Source organism: Arachis ipaensis, chromosome B04 (assembly GCF_000816755.2).
Source record: "Arachis ipaensis cultivar K30076 chromosome B04, Araip1.1, whole genome shotgun sequence".
Classification (NCBI taxonomy): Eukaryota; Viridiplantae; Streptophyta; class Magnoliopsida; order Fabales; family Fabaceae; genus Arachis; species Arachis ipaensis.
The window spans coordinates 113749837-113770760 of NC_029788.2; the positions used below are offsets into that span (position 1 = coordinate 113749837).

A 20924-nucleotide genomic window follows, 5' to 3' on the forward strand; every position below is an offset into this window, starting at 1 on the left:
AGTAAGTAATTGATGCATAAATCCACTTTCGGGGCCCACTTGGTGTGTGCTTGGGCTGAGCTTTAACTTTTCACGTGCAGAGGCTATTTGTGGAGTTGAACGCCAGTTTCTGTGCTAGTTTGGGCGTTCAACTCTGGTTTTGGCTTCTTTTCTGGCGCTGGACGCCAGGTTTGGGCAGAAAGCTGGCGTTGAACGCCAGTTTGCGTCATCTATTCTTAGCCAAAGTATGGACTATTATATATTTCTGGAAAGCCCTAGATGTCTACTTTCCAACGCAATTGGAAGCGCTCCATTTTGAGTTATGTAGCTCCAGAAAATCCACTTTGAGTGCAGGGAGGTCAGAATCCAACAGCATCAGCAGTCCTTCTTCAACCTCTGAATCTAATTTCTGCTCAAGTCCCTCAATTTCAGCCAGAAAATACCTGAAATCACAGAAAAATACACAAACTCATAGTAAAGTCCAGAAATGTGAATTTAACATAAAAACTAATGAAAACATCCCTAAAAGTAACTAGATCCTACTAAAAACATACTAAAAACAATGTTAAAAAGCGTATAAATTATCCGCTCATCAGGTTTTCTTCAATCCTAGACTCCCAAGGTGGTTTCGCATCTCCTAAGTCTTCAACCACTTCTTCCCCTTGTTCAATAATCCCTACCTCCTCCTATTGTTGCATTTCTTGCTTTAACTCCTCTTCTTCACCTTGGAGCTTCAAGTTCACTCCCTCGCTAAGCTCCTTGGTTGCTTCTCCACATTCCACAATGGAAGTGCCTTGATCACATAGGCTTAGGTGGGATGAGACTATGTTGCTAATGGCTTCTACCATGATAGCCATTTTTACTCTTAACTCCTCAAAATTATTTTCATCCTCCTCTTGTTGTATTAAGATATGAGATTCAAGATCCCTTAATTCTAGCATAGAGGCTTCATCGGGAGGTGATGGTGGAAGAGAGGGTTCATTGTTTGAGGGAAAGGTATTATAGTTGGAAGGTGGTTCTTCTTGGTAGGGTTGTGGTGGTTCAATATTTCCCATTCTTTCTATTTGTTGCACAAAACACTCCATGGTTGCTTGAAATTGATCCAATGTCTCCTTGAAACGATCCCTTGACTCTTGTTCTTCTTGGATATCATGAGTAGGATCATATGACTCTTGGATTGAAGGACATGAGTGTTCTTCCATGGGAGGTTGTGGTGGAAAGTGGTATTCATCTTGTGGTTGAAAATTTTCATACATTGGAGGTGGTTCATCTTGGTAATAATATGGAGGGGGTGGCTCTTGAAAATGTTGATGTTGGAATGGTGGTGGCTCTATGTGTGGCTCATATGGCTCATATGGTTGTTGGTAGGATGGATATGGATTAGGGTCATATGAAGATAGTTGGTAAGAAGGGGCTTGTGAGTATGGTTGAGGGCTATGTTGAGGATATGGCTCATAGGCATATGGTGGTGGTTCTTGAAAGTCACAAGGGGATTCACCATAGCCATTGGATTGGCATGCATCATAGAATGGCTATTCTTCATAGTTCATTGGTGGAGGTTGTTGCCATGAGGATTGATCATATACATATGGCTCCTCCCACCTTTGTTCATCCCATCCTTGATGCACATCTTCATTGAAGTTCTCATTTCCTACAACATAATTGTAATCACACTCATAGCCAAAGTGAGAATTCATGATAGCAAGAGAGAGGAAAAATAAAATCAAATAAGAAACAAAGAAAACCAAATCCTAAAACTAGCAAGAACTAACAAAAGCAAACATATTCACAATATTCACATGTATACAATAACCAATAACATAACACCATTGCAACTCTCCGGCAACGGCGCCATTTTGATGCGTGAACTTTTGTTGATATATAATTTCCTCAATTGGATGAATTCTCGTTGCAAGTATAGTTCTACACCAACAAAGAATCCTCACATGCAAAAATATTGGTTGTCACGAATAACAATCCCCAATGAAATTTAACCGGAGTATTTGGACTCCGGGTCGTCTCACAAGGAGTTGCAATGAAGTGTTTAATTATTGGCTATGAAGATCAAGGAGGGTTTGGTTGATAATTGGGAAAGAAAGTAAATGACAAGAAAAGTAAAGAAAGCAATTAAAGGAAGCAATTAATAAAGAGAGACATTCATGGCAAGGGTTGAGATCATAAGCTTTCTATCCTAGTCATGCAATGAATAATTCACCTTATTTAGTTAACTCACACATCGGGAGAATGTCAAACAAGACTAATTAATCATGTCACAAATATAAACAAGAATTTATCTCATTACGTCATCTCCAACAAATAGGGAGAAAGTCTAACGAGACTAGCTAATCTCAATCCAAAAGTCCTAATCAACTTACTAATTAAATTAGCAAAAGGTTAGCGTCAATGGAAACAATACTAGCTAACAACTCTAGATTGCCAACATAAGTTGGGTTTTCATGACTCAAGATTGCCCAATTCCTCTTTCCAAGCCAAGAATGCTCAAAATCTACTCTAACATCCTACCAAGCATTTTGTCAAACACTTGGTAGGCATAAAAGGGAAGCATAGTAAAATAGCAAGAAAAGTAAATCTACACTACTCAATTGCAAGGAATTAAACAACAACAAATCAAATCAACAATAAAGGAACATGAATCATAAATTGCATTAAAGGAAAATGGAAGAACAAAAGTGTATCAACAACAAAGTAAGCAATTACAAGAATGAAATGAAAAATTAGAGAGAGGAAGAGTATATGAACAAGAAATTGCAAAGGAAAAGTAAATCAAAGCATGAATTAAACCTAGATCTAAGATGAAAATTAACCTAACCTAATTCTAGAGAGAAGAGGGAGCTTCTCTATCTAGAAATCTAACTAAAGGCTCATATTGGCTAAACTAATTGCTCCCCCCTTTGCCCAAACTTGAATTCTGCATGAAATAGCATTAGAAATGAGTTGGGTTGGGCCCAAAGTGCTTCAGAAATCGCTGGGGGCGATTTCACCTTAGTGGGCCACGGCAGAATCGGCGCGCGCGCGCAAAGTGCGCGTGCGCGCCCCTGGGTGCAGAGTAACATATGGCAGATTTTATATCATTTCTAAGCCCCGAATTTTAGCTTTCCAACGCAACTGGAACCGCCTCATTTGGACCTCTGTAGCTCAAGTTATGGTTGTTTGAGTGCGAAGAGGTCGGCTTGACAATTTTACGGTTCCTTCATTTCTTCATGAGTTCTCCCACTTTGCATGCTTTTTTCCTCACTTCTTCCATCCAATACTTGCCTTATGAACATGAAATCACTCAAAAAACACATCAAGGTATTGAATGAAATTAAAGTGGATTAAAATCACCAATTTAAGGGCCTAAAAAGTATGTTTTCACATTTAAGCACAAATCAAGGGAGAATTGCAAAACCATGCTATTTCATTGAATAAATGTGGGAAAAGGTGATAAAATCCCCCAAATTAAGCATAAGATAAACCACAAAATTGGGGTTTATCAGCCACCCACATTGATCGAAGACCTGCTTCGAAGATAGTCAACCAAATGCCCTAATTCATTATACAAATTTCCCAATATCAATTTGGCCAAGTTAAACTTGTGACCTTCATATAGTAAGGCAGCCAATGGGAGGAACAATTTTTGCATCTGAACGGTCCTTGAGCAGAAAACAATAGCATTCAACCAGTAATATAAGAAAGCAATGCTTTCTTTATCGGTGACAGGGTCATTTCCATGGCCCATGTGGTAATTAATGAAATCACCATAAGAGTTCTTTTGAACTATTTGATAGGATCTAGTTGGCTTTATGTCGAATGATGCCTCGGGATAGTTTGTCGGCAGTCCAGTAATGGCGGCAACATCAAACAGTGTGGGCCCCACCATGCTACAAAGAAGGTGAAAATTATTGGTTGTTTTATGCCAAAAGCACAGTGTAGCCCCGATCATCGAGTGGTGTGTAGTGGGTGTGAAGTGAGAGAGACAAAGAAGGTCATAGATACCTTGTGCCCTCCAAATGTTACCGTTTGATGGTTCGATGTGTTGATACCAGGCAAGAAAATCGACGCCTTGGGATCGATGAAGGGGGCAATGAAAAGTTCTTGCTTGATGAGCAAATCTTCTCCTTCGGCACTTGGAAAGAAATGGACATTCTTTTTTGTGCACTCCAGAGTTTGTATGGGGCCAATGAAACAGCAAGTCTCCTCTTCGGCAGTGAAAGGGATAAGAATCCTTTTATCTTTAGGAAGATTCTTAGGATCTTCAATGATAACATCATTGAATTGATTCAAAACCTGCAAATCAGGTTGTTCAAAGGTTTCGGTTGCGGGGCCTTGATAAACCACTATTTTATTATTTATCTTGTGTTTAATTGAGTGGTTTCATCAAGTCTTCACCCACTTATTCATATGATTTGCATGATTTTACAATCCCTTCCTAGTTTTATTCTATGGTTGAAAACTTGCTTCCTAGAGATCTTAATTTGTATATTTTAATTCTCCTTTATACCATTCGATGCCGTGATATGTGTGTTAAGTGTTTCAGGCTTTATAGGGCAGGAATGGCTTAGAGAATGGAGAGGAAGCTTGCAAAAATGGAAGAAACACAAGAAACTAAAGAGATGACCAGCGAGCATCAACGCGCATGCATGGCTCACGCATACGCGCGATATGAAGAAAATTGCAGTGACGCGTGCACGTGCCTGACGCGTACGCGTGGATTGGAGTCTGCACAAAAGACGTGAACGCATGGACGACGCGTACGCGTGACAAGGAAATTCGCCAAATGACGCGCACGCGTGACTGACGCGTACGCGTGACAAGCGCGATCTGCAGAAATAAAAGAAAACGCTGGGGGCAATTTCGGGTCAAGTTTTGACCCAGTTTTTGGCCCAGAAACACATAATAGAGCCAGGAAATGTGCAGAGACTTAGGACACATTCACACATTCTCATTAGGATAATTTTTAGGTTTTTAGATCTGAATCTAGAGAAAATTACTCTCCCTCTAGGTTTTGTTCACTTTCATAGTTTATTAGTTTTATGCTTTCGCTTTTGGATATTGAAAAGTCATCACCTCCGTTGAAGATACTATTCTAGTTTGTTTTCTTACTCTTTTATTTATTTATTCCATATTCTTAATTCTTGTTTAGAGTGGTAATTGGATTATTTTCATGGATTGTTAATGCAAATGATTACTTTTACTTTTAATTAATTTTGAATTCCTATTTTATTTACATTATTATGTCTCTTTTCTATTCCAAACTTCCAATAACGAAGATGATATCCATGTTAATAGAGTAGATTCCCTACTTGACATGGGAGTTGATTAAGAGGAGACACTTGAGTTGGAAAGCTCAAGTGGTTAGTTAAATTGGAAGTTGTTGGCCAATTCTGTATTTACTAACGCTAGACCTTCCCAAGGGAGAGGACTAGGATTTGCGAATAAAAGTTAGCTCAATCACTTGACTTTCCTTTATTTAGTAAGGGTTAACTAAGTGAAAATAACAACTTCTTTATACTACACTTGAGAGAATTCCAACAAGGACAGAACTTCCAATTAATCATTCTCCCAGTCAAGGCTTTTTATTCTGAATAATATAAATTCCTTTTTTTATTTTCATTGCACTAAATTACAATTGTTTATTTTCTGTTATTCAACTCTCAAAATTCTTGGAAACTCCTGATTAATAACTTAGCACCCTTTCTAACAACTCGCTGGGAGATGACCTGAGACTAATACTCCCAGTATTTTTATTCTAAACTTTTGTGACAACCTTTCTAAATTGATGCGGCGGATTTTTGCTGGTTAAGAGCTATACTCGTAACACTGTTCTTATATCACAATCTCTTAATTGGTCTAATTTCTGCCACGCACCAGGCCTTTGCCCTTGTCTTGAGCAGACAAAGATTTAGAACAGAGGAAAAATCCATTGATGAGTATGTGAAGAAACTCTTAATGATCGATTTGGTTACAGAGGGGAGAATTCGCACAAGAGAACTCAGAAAGGATTGGTAAAGTTAAATTTTTGGGAAAAAAGGTGGAAGTTAAGAGACGGAAGGTTAACGTTAAGTGATGGTAAGAATTCTCTCAAAAGAAAATAAAGGAGGCAAATAATGTTGCTGTTTCGTATTTTTTTCAAATTTAATTTGAAAACTTCTTTAAGAAGGCAAAGCAGGAGAAAGAAAAATAGTCAGTACTGGGGAACGTGCTGTAGTGGGCATGAATAAATGAGGTTAATAAATTTCATTTAAAATCAAATTTATTTATTATAATGACAAATTTAAATGAAATAGGAATAAGTGTTTCATCATTAGATGATATCGAAAAAACACATTAATCCTAAGGAGGCAATTTGTTGATGGAAAATATTTTGTTTTGAGAAATATTGAGCTCGAAATATAATGGATTTCTATTTCGAAGAATGAAGGATTGTATCGAGAAAGATTTGTCGAGGAATAAAAAACAGGAGCTAGTCGATACACTCAGTCGAAGAAGGAAGGTAATTCGAAGATGATTTTTGCGGTTACACATGTTACACATAAAGAGTGAAACGGTTATTCAAAGACTAGCATACGTGGAAGTTATTCTTGAATTTGATTGGTCAGAATTTTTTATAAATAGATGAAAGATTGATGAAGAAAGGGTTGGAACTTTACTTCAGAAAAACACTCAAGGACACTCACATCTCAGAGACTTTCTGAGTCTACGTTCGAGTCATTTTTCTATAGGGTTCCTTCCATGTTTTTAATTTTCATTTATATTTTCTGTAACATTTACTTTTCTTGCAAATTTACCTTTCAAGCAACATTTAGTTTTCTTGTTAAATTTTACGTTTCAGTACTTTACTTTCAATTTCAAAAGTCCGTTGATCTAATCGAAGGCATTCTATTGTTTCATTTAAATTCAATGCAATTTATTTCAAATTTTCAGTCAATTTATTTTCAAAGTCTATTTTGTTTATCTTTCAGATTTTCTTTAATTTTGTTCAATCAAAAAGGTCCTTTGATGCACTTTAGGGAACTAGTACTCACAGAGGAGTAGGTTTCGCTCCCAGACCACTGGATATCGAACCACTTTCGATTTGCTAAAAATCGATAAAACAAATATGTTTGAGTAATTAGTACTAAAAAACAAGTTATTTCTATTTATCCCACCCTTGTAAAATAAGCGGTTATCTTTTTCCACTCTTTTTCAATTTTATTTATCCCCGTCATTCTCATGCTTCTTTCAATTTAATTTGGAATACATGAATTATATCTCTCTAATTATTTAAAACTAGTGATTTAAAACTGTACATTTGAAACCAGAACATTTGAAATCAGAACATAATTTTCTTAGAAATCAATACATTTGAATTAGTATTAAAAAAAATACATAAAAAAATTATACTAAATTATAGATCGAATTAAATTTATTTAAATTTGAAAATAGAAGAAAAAAAGAACTTCTACGTGTTCAAATTCCATAATGAAAAGGAATACGGTAGTTGTGCCAACTTCTAAAAATTGAAAGATGAGAAGTTACTAAATAAAAAGAAGCGTGAGCTTGATGAGGACAAATAACACAAAAAAAGAATGGGGAGAGATAATTGCGGTAATTGTGGTTACTCCTAAAAATTGAAAGACGAGAAGTTACTAATTTAAAAAAAAAAACGTGAGATTGATGGGGATAAATAAAAAAGAAAAAGAGAGAAGAGATGACAGCTTGTTTTAAAAGAGTGGGGTAAATAAAAACCACTTATCTTTTTAGTATTAATTGTTTAAATATATCCTTCGTTTTTTATCTCTTCCACCAACCTTTTTATCTTTTAGTACTAATTGGATTAAAAAAAATCAAATTTAAAGTGTTGTATAAAATTAAATTATATTAAAATATGTAATATAACCTATTCAAGATATTTGCAACTGCACCCTAAAAAATTGGATTAACTTAAAACATAAATTAAATTAATATTACTTTAATCGTAATTTTTTTTTATAATAATACACTATAAACGAGATATGTGTATTTTTTCAAATTTCATATATCTCATTTGCAAACAAGATAAAACCAAATAACTTGTGTCTTATCTTATTTACAGTGTAAAAAAAATACGTATATAATCATTTTGTTTGCACTGTAAACGAGATACAACCTAAAATCGTAAATAGTGTCCAAAATACCTCTTTCATAAATAAAATAATTAAAATATTTATTTAAAAAATACCTTCTAAAAGTTATTATGGTCCTTTTAATATCAAAATAAAAAACAAAATTTTAATTTCCAATACAATCCAGCCATTTTAATTAAGAGTGATAGTACGCGTACAAGTCTTTTTGTAATCAAATCCAACTAAGTTGATGCAAAATTTATTGTTGCAATTAGGGTCTCAAAGTAGCAGTAGATTTACCGACAGTAAAGGCGTCAAATTCGTAAGGTTAAATAATTACCGGCAGATTTACGTTTTCGACGGTAAATTCGCCGGTAATAATTGGAGAGAAACAAAAAGAGATTGGCGCGTCCTTTAGGGTCAGATTTATCGTCGAAAAAATCTGATGGTAAACCCAATTAGTGAAACGCTGCATTTCGGTTAATTGACCGTCGAAAAAATTCGACATTAACTATTCCGTAAAATTAAAGCGCGGACCCTCTTCTCCTTCATTCGAATCCATCTCTCTCTCTCTCTCTCTCTAACCCTCTCACTTCACACTCTCTATGCCCCTCTCATATCCCCGATAGCCCCCTCATTTCCAGGAGTCAGTCTTCTTTCGCTGTCACCGTTGTAGCTACCGGACGCTGAAGGAGCTGCTACTGCTACTGCCGCCAATTCCAATGCTGCTGCTTCTGTCGTACGCCAACGCCGCTGCTTCTGCCGACATCTACGTTGCCACTGCTGTCGCCGCTGATGCCGATTCTTCTTCTCACCTTTTGGTCTCTTCTTCAGGTAATGTTTCTAATGTTAGGATTTTCTAGAATTCTGATTTGTTGATATAATTTATTAAGTTTATTGGCTGTTTTGAAACTTCTAACTATTGTTGATTATTTAATTTTGAACTTAGGGTACTGAACTTATTTTAAATTTATGATTTTCTAAAATTCTGAACTTATGATATTGAACTTAGGGTTATTTCAATTTTAATTAGAACATATTCTGATTTCTGTTCCTTATTTAGTTTTGAACTTAGGGTACTAAACTTGTTTAGTTTCAATTTTAATTAGAATGTGTTCTAATTTGTGTTCCTTATTTAGTTCTAAACTTAGGGTACTGTACTTGTATAGTTTCTATTTTAATTAGAACATTGGTGGATTTGTGTTCTTTATTTAGTTCTGAACTTAGGATAGTGAACTTGTTTTTAACTTAGGATTTTCAAAAATTCTGAATTTAAGGTACTAAACTTGTTTAGTTTCAATTTTAATTAGAATATGTTCTTATTTCTGTTCCTTATTTAGTTTTGATTTATTCTTAATCTAATTAAAATATGTTTTGGTTATTGTTGATTTGTTCTAAACTAGCTATTATAATTTATAAGGTTGATTTGTTATTCAGAATTTCTAATTATTGTTGATTTAGTTCTCTTTGTTTGATTTCTGAACTAATTTTAACGTAGTTTATTTTGATTAATCATTTTGAATGTTGTTGTGAACATGTTTAGCACATTTTTAATTGGTAGGCTCTTTGCAGACATGACGACAGGTAGAGGTGTTGTGGATCGGGGTCGTGGTCATGGTAGATGGAGGGTTTCTGCTGGTATCTCTGGGAATTCTAGATCTTCTCCCTTTACTCTAACTACCCCAATGACGTCACAGGTTGTGGATGCATCAAACCAACCGTTCATCATGGTCCCTAACCCTAACTATGTCCCTGCGTCTACAGCGACGCCGCCGCCTCCATCCGCTCAGCAGCCCAATGTCTCGATGACACCGCCTCTAGCGACAGACACCCGTTCATCATGGTCCCTAACCCTAACTATGTCCCTGCGTCTACAGCGACGCTGCTGCCTCCATCCGCTCAGCAGCCCAATGTCTCGATGACACCGCCTCTAGCGACAGACACCATGGCTCCGGAATGCTCTCATGGAACCCCCATCGTATGGTTAATGATTTGGCCTGATGGCGGAACGGCGAAAGTACTACTTTAAGTCTTTTATATGCTAAAAATGTCTGATCATTGATTCTAATTTGGTGGAATTAGGATTTTAGGTTTGAACTGCTGAAAGTGTTTGATATATCGTGATTAATGATTCTTGATAGTTGATTCTAGTTTTAGTGGATTTAGGGTTGTAGGTTTGAATTGCTAAAAGTGTTTGATATATCCTAATTATTGAATTACTAAAAGTATCTGATTATTGCCTATTGTTCAATGATTATTGACGATTGGTGATTTTTAAGTTAAATTTTGATGGATAGAGTTTGTGGTGCATTCCTGTTATAGATGAAACTTTGTCGAAATTTCTAAAAAAATCTCTATATATTATGGTTATTTGCTTCTGAAGTTTTGTTTGAGGCTGCAGGTGCAGGAGCTCACCTAGAGCCTTCACGACCAGGCTCGGGAGCTGACCGAGACTCGGGAGAGGTATCAAGAGATCCTCACACGCGTGACGAATACGGATGACCTTAGGCTAGAGTGGAGGAAATAGCTAGAGCAGCTTCAGCGAATGGAGGCTCAGATGCGCGCCGCTGGCATCGGCCATGCTGGTTGCAGCAGTGCTGCTGGTGGGACACAGACATTACCATCTTCTGCGCCGCCTCAGCAGGACAACGAGAACGAGACGACGACGACTACCAAGATCTTTAATAATTAACGCTTTGTTTTACTGTTTCATTGTATTTATTTGAACATTTGATATTTAACATTACATAATTTGGTTTCTATTATTTATAAAATGACGACTAATTGTGTGAAAAATAAATTTAAATAAAAATAAAATTAAAATTAAAAAAATTTCGTCACAATTTTTTTTTTTAAAAAATTGAGATTGCCATCGGTAATAGTGCGGGAAACAAGACATTGTGGTGCCAACATAACCGTTAGAAAAATTCACCGGTAACCGGCTAGTTTTTCGGGCAGGTAATCCATCGCAGAATCCAACAATAATTACCGTCGGACGAAAAAATTCGACGGTAACTGATTTGGCTAGGTTTATACCATCGAATTTTATTCATTTTTCGACAGTAAATCTGACGGTACTCAGATTTTTTCTTGCAGTGTCAGCGAGAAAAAAATGCGTGCATAAGTCACTACTCCTTTTTTACGCTTTCTGCAGCACACAAATTTTTGTTGGATAGCACAAAAACTTATTGATATAGCACATAAATTTTCGAAGCATAACACACAAAATTTTACACATAACACAAACTTATCGATATAGCATACAAATTTTTACGCATAGCAAACATATTTTTGCACATAGCACACAAATCTTTGCACATAGCACAAATTTTTGCTGCGAATATATTTTGTTAGTTGGGTGAGTCAATATTTTGGGTATGTAGTCCTTCAAAAATTTCTATGCGCATATAAAAAATTCTATGCTATGCAACAAAATTTTCGTTTTGTTCACAAAAATTTATGCGTTTGCGTATTTCATTGGTTGAGTGTCAATGTTAAAAATTTTTGTGCTATATACTAAAATTTGTGTGCTGCGCACCAAAATTTATGTGTTATGCATCAAAATTTCTGTACTCTAGTTTTTTGAACATTTATAAGAAAAAGAAGAAAACGAAGACGATGGTAATCATAATAAAAGAGGATGAGGGAAAAAAAAGAGAAAAAAAAAAAACAACAATAATAACAACATCAAGAGCGGTAACAATTAAACAATTTTAGTAATAATAAACAAAGTGTAACTTTTATTTTTAAAAAAAAAAACTATTATCACTTGCTAACATGTTGTTAAAGGTTAAAAAAAGGGTAAGCCATTGAGTTTTCTTAAGGTTTAATTATTCTACAGGTCCTTATAGTTTCACCGAATTTTCAATTAAGTCCCTATACTTTTTTCTTTTCAATTGGGTCCATATACATTATTTTTTGTTTCAATTTAGTCCCTATTAACATTAAACGTCAAAAAAATGTTAGTAAATTGTGAAATTACTTGTATACCCTTAGGAACTCAATTGAAAAAAAAGTATAGGGACTTAATTGAAAATTCGGTGAAACTATAAATAATCAATGAAAGATATTCATATAATTCCTTTTATTTTGTCATTATTATTCTTTTTGATTATTTATATACAAATTGTACCAAAAATCCATTTTATCTGTTTGCAGCTTCTTTTTATATCATACTGCAGTAGCAGCCAAAATTTTGATCTCAGTATAAAACATAGCACCATGGCCTTATTAGCCATATTAGGAATTTACAAAATCACTTCTCAAATCTCAACATAGTTCAATAACTACAACATTTAATCAATGGATCGGTTTTCACCTAGAATAGCTCAAATTTTTATTAAACAAATAGATATAACATACTCAATCAACTAAAAAAGAAGAAATTATGACTATATATTTGAATGATGAGTAGAATCTACTACACTATAACAAATTTAAACAACAATGATTCAAAATGAAAGACATGATTTACTTATACAATTCGAACAATTTCAAAATAGAACACTTATACTGATTATCTAGGTAGAATATTTGAAATTGATACTTCATTGACCAAAGGATCCTTATCAAAAGCATTTGATGTTGGCTCTTCTTTGATCTTTCTTCCAACTGAAAATGCAGAATGATTAGGAATAGGAAGTGTCATTGTCTCACTTGCTAGCATAACAACCACTGTGGATATTGTTGACCGATCTACTGCATCTTCTTGTACACATAATAAACCAATATGTAACCTTAGATTTTCAAAGCCAACTAAGCTCTCAATCCACATCTATAATCTAATTATATTACAAACTCTGCAATAAAATTTTGCTTCTTTTCCTCCTAAATCCATCTGAACTTTGAAGCATTCATCTTTCATAAAATTCCCTTTCTTTTTCTCCAAAATCCATTGACTCCTCGGAGACATCCTCATGCTTAGAAGGCTTTTCCATCCCACCTACCAACCTCCCCAGGTTTCCAATCGTGGTAGTCTGTGGTGGCAATCACTGCAGTCTCTCCAACCACCAAATTTGAACAATTGGTGATAAAAATGAAAAACTCTAAAAGTAAAGCAGAAATGAAGAACAAATTCACAATTTGAGAAACAAACAGAAGTTGCAAACAATTCAACAAAATTGAAACTGAACTACAAATTCACACAACTTAAGAATTCACAGCTTGAGAGATAGGAGCTGAAAACAACTAATTAAAACTGAAAAAAAAAACAACACAATACGAATAGAATACCCCTAAAACATTCAGTTTCCCCTTATTCCCAATCTCAGTCAATCAATTCTCCCTCAAGTTCAACTCTCTTCATCACATTCTTTTTTACATTTTTCTTGGAGTAAACAAATTTGCCAAAGTTTATTTTGTCATAACAAGCTCATATTAAGATGGATGTTATAGAAACTAGTGGTTCAAAAGGTTCAATACGTTCAATAATGGTAAGATTAAAATGTTTATATGCAGAAAAAGCTCAAAACTATATATGCATGTAAAATTGACATATAAACTCATTTCGCACAACCTCACAAACTGTCCCCTTTCAAAAACCAAGAGATTAAAATGGGACGCCAAGATGAAGAAGCAAGGTTGGAATATCATCATATCTAGAATATCATTAACTATGTTGATCAATTAACTGGCTACACAAAAGATAAGAAAATATAACAAACACCACAAGTAAACAGCAATTACAGCTAATTCTTAAATACTTGATATTAGTCCTTTGAAAATCTCACCTGTTCTCTAACCCATCAGCCAAATAAGCTCCATAGTTCCCCACTGAACCTAAGATTAGAATAGGGCGTTTGTTGAAGATTCTACCTTAGCATCGATACCCGAAGAGTAGAGCAGCAAGGTGAGGTGCGGCCAGGCAAAGCGTGGTGCGGCGATGCGATGCACGGCGCGGCGATCCACAACGAGGGAACGCGACGGAAGCGACACACCACCAGCGCGAAGCAGAGCAGAGCAGAGCAGACGCACGACTAGCCCAGCACAGACCAAGGACGATGGACGACGACAACGACGCAGATGGACGACGACACCAACGAACGGAGGAGAAACGCCACTGACTTCAGAGAACAAGCGTTGGCTAGAGTTCTCACTTTTAGGACAAAATGCTAAGGGTTAGTTTTGGTATTTTAAAAAAATGGGGTGGATTTAATTAGTAATTCTAATCTAATTAGGAGAATATTCGATTTTGAACAAAATTTTCGATTTTTGAACAGAATATTCTGTTATCTCAAACGATTTTGTCACGGCAGGAACTAAATTGAAAAAAAAATTAACGTCTATGGACTCAGTTGAAAAGAAAAAAAGTATAGGGACCTAATTGAAAATTCGGTAAAACTATAGAGACCTGCAGAATAATTAAACATTTTCTTAATAAACCAGCAAAATGACACCATTGTCATATTGTCTCTATAGTGAGTTGTTATCAAAAACTATTTATATACTCAAAATTACATGCTGATCTTATAAAAAATTTGTTTATATTCGATTTCATTCGATTCACGTATATTTGTAGAAATATTTATTACATGATAAAATAAAATAATTTTCTTCTTTGTATAGTATTAATCACTTCATTATATAATTTTTCACGACTCCATTAACCTCTATATTAGATCTTACAAGATTTCTTTATGATAAAAAGAACTTCAAAAAATAAAATTTCAAAAAAAATCCCAAAAAATATATAAGATACTTGCCAAAATAGTTAATAGATAATAAAATTTAAGAGTTGTTTATCAATTTTATTCATAATAGATTATTCCACAAATATCTTATATCTTTTGAAAGAATTTTTGTCATTTTGTGGATAATTAACCCCTCGAGCTCAGAACAATGCTAGAAGATTTTCAAGGTTAAGTTAGACACCCCTTTTGATTATTTTTTTTTTTCTTATGACCTACGTAACATAGTTTGGCCCAAATATTGCTTTTGAACACATCCAAGATATTCAACAAGCATACAATAATTTCTCACAATTATATCTCTAAAGTCCAAATAAACAAGAGATGGCAGATATATAGAGACCAACACATGCATTCAAATTTTGATAACATATATGTGTAACTCCATTATCTCTCAACCATCAAAATGACCCATTGAAATTTTATTATACACCATCATATATATTATATATAAATTGGTTCCTATCTGGGAAGAAAGGTACTTTCAGACATCTCATTAACAGAGAAAGAACTTGATGACTCGCCAGCAATTGTTTTTGTTGGATCCATTTTAGCATGCAAGAAAAATGCTGGTTCTCGTGGAGAAGGCAATTCAAGTGAGATATTACTAAGATATGACACAATTGTTGCTATTGTAGGTCTTTCGTCTGGATTTTCTTGAACACACAATAAACCAATCTGAATGCACCTTATAACTTCAAATTCAGAACAATTTTCTTTCATTTTTGGGTCCAATACAGATAATGGTCTTTGGTTGCAAAATTGTCTCCATACCTGTAACCAATTTATCAACTTAATAGTTAATAGAATCATTAAAGTAAATATACTTTTTGTATTTTCTTTTCAAAAATACTCTAATGTTTAATTTCATTTAATCTTATCTCTAACGTTTTCGATTTATTTGATTTTATTTCTAACATTTAGAATTTGTGTCAAGTTATTTTTGAATGTTTTTAATTTTATCCTAATATTTTAAATATGATTAACGTCCAAAGATAATTTTGGCATAAACAAAAATTATTGGGGACAAAATTGAATGATATTAAATATTAAGAATATTTTTAAAAAAAATTATAAAGGTTACGAACAAAAAACATACTTTTTTTAGACTTGCATAAAAGGGACAGGGTTGTGTTACGTTGAAGAATTTATATATTAGATTATTTCACTTACTAAGCTTAGAAGACCCTCTGCAATACGGTATGATACATTGGAACCTACATTCTTTTTTCCTGTAATAATTTCGAGAATCATGACTCCAAAACTGAAAATATCTGACTTTTCAAAAAATTTTCCTTGCATTGCGTATTCAGGAGACATATAACCCCTATAAAATTAGAAAGAATGTATCATGACATGCTTAAACTTTCCATGTATACGTTATATATAGGAAAGTATAGAAAGGCGACTTACAGTGTTCCAACAACTCTAGATGCAGATCCTTGTTGTTGATCTATGATTCGAGCAAGACCAAAGTCTGAAATTTTAGGATTCATATTTTCATCTAGTAATATATTACTAGGTTTAAGATCACGATGAATAACTTTGAGACGAGAATATTCATGTAAATAAAGAATTCCTTGAGCAATTCCATCTATAATATTGTAGCGTTCAAACCAATTTAACAACTTCTCGGAATGAGGATCTACAAAATTTTTAGTGAATATATATTAATACATATTAGACAACTAGATACTTCAAATATAGTTCAAAATATATAATGCAAATTAATCACAAAAATATGCGAAAGTTAAATAACTAAAGAGAAGTTTAAGAGGGGAAAAGCAACAAACCGAACAGAAAGTAATCCAAGCTCTTGTTTGGAACATATTCATAGATAAGTATCTTCTCTTGTCCTTCAAGACAAAATCCTAAAAATGCCACTAGATTTTTATGTTGAAGTTTGGCTATTAATAAAACCTCGTTTTTGAATTCAGTAGCACCTTGGGTAGAACTTTTTGAAAGTCTCTTTACAGCTATATGTCGTCCATCAGGAAGAACACCCTAAAATATATAATATAAACCACATCAACTATAATAGAAAAAAGAATATTAAAATTAATTGAAAGAAATAGATTTTCTCTTTTGAGAAAGTATAGGGAGCCAATGACCTAAGCGTACAATGTGTACAATGAAGGTTTGAAAAGTATTAGAGATATTATTATTAGTGTTACATTGTCCTGTCAAGTTATGCTTTTGGGATGAGTGGTTTCAGGACATAGTATAAGAATTCTAGATCCAGAAGGTCAAGGGTTTGATCTTTGGTGAACCCAAAATTAGCTTTTTATAAGTATCCGGATGGTTATCCCTGGTATCCGGATGGTTATTCTGCATAGTATAGGTGATGTTCATTTGATTCATAAACCAAAGATTTAGCCACATTGTACACTTAGGCCATTGGCTCCTAGCACTACTCTTTCTCTTTTTTATTTTCTCTCCTACCTTGTAAACTTGTCCAAATCCACCTTTGCCAATCTCGTTCTCTTGTGAAAAGTGATTTGTTGCCGCTTCAATTATAGACAAATTGAATTGCAAGCCCCCTATAGTGTCACTTTCATGGCCAACTAGACAAAACAAATTATTAACATTTTAAATCCAATAACTTTGCAAATTTCTCTAAGCTTACAAATAAATTGTAAACTATCAATTATATTGAATTTTTCATTTTCCACAAGATACTTACAATTTTTTCTGAGGATGGTCTTATTGTAACTTTTTCTTGCTCTTTTCCGAAACAAATAGCAACAAAAAGAGAGGAGTAACACCAAAGCAACAACGGGGACAACAATAATCAAGATAACTGCTCGTGATCGACCAGTTTTCACTACAATACAAAAATTATTATTTATAACATATATAAGTCATATTCATATATGTTTTAAAGTTAATAAAAGAAAAAATAAATGAGGACATCAACATTTTATTTTTTTGTCAATACACTATTTACACACATCCACTCACACATTTAGAGTTTTTAAATTACAGTCCAGTCTTAACTGAGAATTGGACCCGAATGGAGTATTTTGTGAGACAATTAGAGTGCGTTTGATTTGTGTTTTCATTTTGTGTTTTCATTTTCAATATTTTCTATTTTTTGAATTTTGTGAAAAAAAAAATAAAAATAATAAAATCTTGTTTTTATTTTTATCTCCTATTTTCATTTTTTCTTTTACAAAATCTAAAAAATAAAAAATGCTGAAAATAAAAACAAAAAATAAACGCAAATCAAACGCAACCTCTCATCTGAATTACGCCTCAATTGTGAGGACATCAACTTAAAGGTGAGTGCTCCTGTGTAGAAAGTAAATTTTTTCTATACTAGCAGAAAGACACATGTTGTTATTAGAAGAACATTGTATGCTATGCAAAAATATTAATGGAGACAAATTCTATACAATAGGTCCTACAAAACCTTAGGATTACAGAACGGTAGATCCCATTTGAAAGGTGCTTGATGTTAAAAGTTGCTGACTATTGAGTCAGATTAATTAGGATATTAATTAATGATTTTTTTTTATTTTTTTTATCTATTTCTGTGATTGTGTGGATATTTTAGAGATTTTTTTTGTCAAGAATGGAACCAACAATCTGGCCCAGTCCCAAACAAAGCAAAAGCCCATGCTCAACCCGAAAAAATCCAGAAACCCGACCCGGTTGAACCCCTCTCCCTCTCTCGCTCGTTGAAGTCGTTCTCTTCCTCCATTGCTCGCTTGAAGTTCGGTTATGGTTTTTTTTTGTCAAGCGGATTAGACAGCCCCCAATCATAGACAATACACTCATGTTTCACACATTTACATAACACACTCACACACACTATCATGAATAGTATGGGTTTTTAAACAACACCCAACTTCAGCTGAGATTTAAACCCGGTATACCTTCTTACAAGGCAAACATAATTGCCACTAAACCAAGCCTTGCGGTGCGGTTATGACTTTTTTTATAAGACACCAAGATATTAGAAAGTTGAATTGGGTTTATTGGCTTTTCTTTCTTAAAAAGTTTTTAGTAGTGGGGCTTAATATTCCTATTAGACAAATATTTAATATCATACTTAACTACTTGTCACAAAACAAATAATCACATATTAGGTCAAATAATGGATATAATAATATTGATTTGATTTATTTACATGTTTAAGATCATAGGGTAAAGTACTTGTTATGTAGGTAACCTGAAATAGGTGGATTGGGCTTGAAAGTTGGCCCAAGCGTCAATGAAAGGTGGTTTCCGACTTGTACACGTTTGAAAACTGCCGTCCGAGTTGTGTATTTGGAGAATGGGGGTGGTACCTGCAAAGACATTCCGATACCTAAGTTAGCAAGGGGGTAAGCAGGTTTAAAGTATTGAAACTTAGTTTTACCTGGGTGTATCAGGGTATTTATAGTGGTGATTCAATAACCACCGTTACAGTAGCTCTACTTCTGAAGGTGAATAACCGCCCCTTTATCTTAGGGTTGTTGAGATATTGCTTCTAGAAGTGGATGAGAGATTTTAGGAGGCAGTTACTTATTTGAATAAGTGTTATCTGCCAGCTTATGTCGAAACCGACCTCATTGGGGAGGGGCCTATGTCAAGCCCGACCTCTTTAGATGAGGTCGGGGTAAGTGGTGAAGGCCAACCTTTGGATTGGACTTTTTTGACTTACTTGGGCCTAAACCATAGTACTGGACCAGGGTATGAACAGTACTAAATTTGTCTCCTACATTTGGTCGTAATCTTATTTTGGTCCTTAAGGTTTAAAGTGTCCTATTTGAATTTTAAAAAGTTTTATTTAGCTTCAATGTAGTCCTACCGTAAGGTCAAAATTAAATAAATAACGAAATGTCCTACATGACAGCAGTACAAAAATAAGGTCGATAATCTGGAGAACAAGTACAAGCTCTAGAGGCACAAAATCAACCGTGAATGCATCAATACATTTATTTATCATTCTTCTTACAATTTAAATGAAATATTTTCTATAGAACTAAAGAGAATGATAAATAAATGTATTAATGCATCTACGGTTGATTTTGTGCCTTTGAAGCTTGTACTTGTTCTTCAAATTATCAATCTTGTTCTTGTACTACTGTTATGTAGGATATTTCGTTAATTATTTAACTTTGACCTCACGGTGGGACTACGTTAGAGCTAAATGAAACTTTTTTTTATTCAAATAGGACACTTTAAACCTTAAGAACCAAAACAATGTTACGTCCAAACGTAAAGGACCAATTTAGTACTTTACCCAGATGATAATATTTTAACATAATTGTAATGCAATGTTGATGTAACTTTTAAACCTAAGTACAAATGAGGAGTGTATTTGCATTTGAGTTTTAAAGTGATTCCTAAAGTTAATAATTATCCAAATTTATCCTCGAAGTTGCACTCCAAAACTCATAGTAGTCCCTAAGGTATTTTCCGTCCATCGAAAAACTGAGCTAGACTGATTTATGTTAAAATGAGGTCGTTTTATATTAAAAAGATAACAGCAATCCCCTTCTAAAATCCTAATTCCTTATTCTTCAACTCTGCTCTTCTTCTTCTTCAACAAATCACAAAAATAAAAACTAGCAACACAAAATATCACAAAAAAAAATCAGCATTAATCAGAAAAGATCAATCAACCTAAATAGCAAGTATCAATCAACTTAAACAACAACAAGCACAAAAAATAGCAACAATAAAAAAATTAGCAATAATTATAGAATAGAAAACAACTAAAATTAACCATTTTTGTTATGTTGAAACAACATCAGCAGCAACAATCACCAGAACATTAAAGAACAATGATTGAATAACTAAAAAAATTAAAAAAAAACTCACCACGGTTGAGAGAGAGAATCGTGCTAGAGGAGAGAAGAAGGAGGCAGAGAGAGACAGAGCGGAGACAAGAGAAGATCGCCGATGCGCAAGCAGTGACAGCAACGACTAGAGAGGGAGGCAGAAGCGAACAGTGACTGCGAGAAATGAGACGATGTGTTGACACAGAAGGGTTGACGAGCGGCGCGGCAACGAGATGAAACCTGACGAGCGGCGCATCGATGATAGAGAAGATTGAGGTTTTGTGCTCTGCGTCTGCTTCTACTGTGTTTGAGTGTGAGAGATGAAATTGGAGTGGGGGATGAGCAGCGTGACATTGAAACAGAGGATGGCGAGAGGCGACGACCGCAAAGGTTGAGGAGAGCTA

General features: G+C 34.4%; 1 protein-coding gene across 6 annotated transcripts in view; it reads right to left on the bottom strand.

Moving 5' to 3' along the window:
* The window catches only part of LOC107639757 (cysteine-rich receptor-like protein kinase 25), a 10414-nt gene continuing 4502 nt past the window's right edge, over positions 15013 to 20924 (bottom strand). The window contains exons 2-7 of one of the 6 annotated variants that reach the window (XM_021121640.1): positions 17433 to 17573; positions 17192 to 17313; positions 16693 to 16753; positions 16163 to 16394; positions 15923 to 16076; positions 15013 to 15523 (exon numbers count right to left, since the gene is read on the bottom strand). In XM_021121640.1, the coding sequence (XP_020977299.1) occupies positions 15212 to 15523; positions 15923 to 16076; positions 16163 to 16394; positions 16693 to 16753; positions 17192 to 17313; positions 17433 to 17573 (1022 nt within the window). In that variant the 3' untranslated portion in view covers positions 15013 to 15211. Of the gene's footprint in view, positions 15524 to 15922; positions 16077 to 16162; positions 16395 to 16542; positions 16754 to 17191; positions 17314 to 17432; positions 17574 to 20924 lie in introns of all 6 variants that reach the window. The other 5 variants (XM_021121639.1, XM_016343351.2, XM_016343354.2 and 2 more) reach the window with 5 other exon arrangements.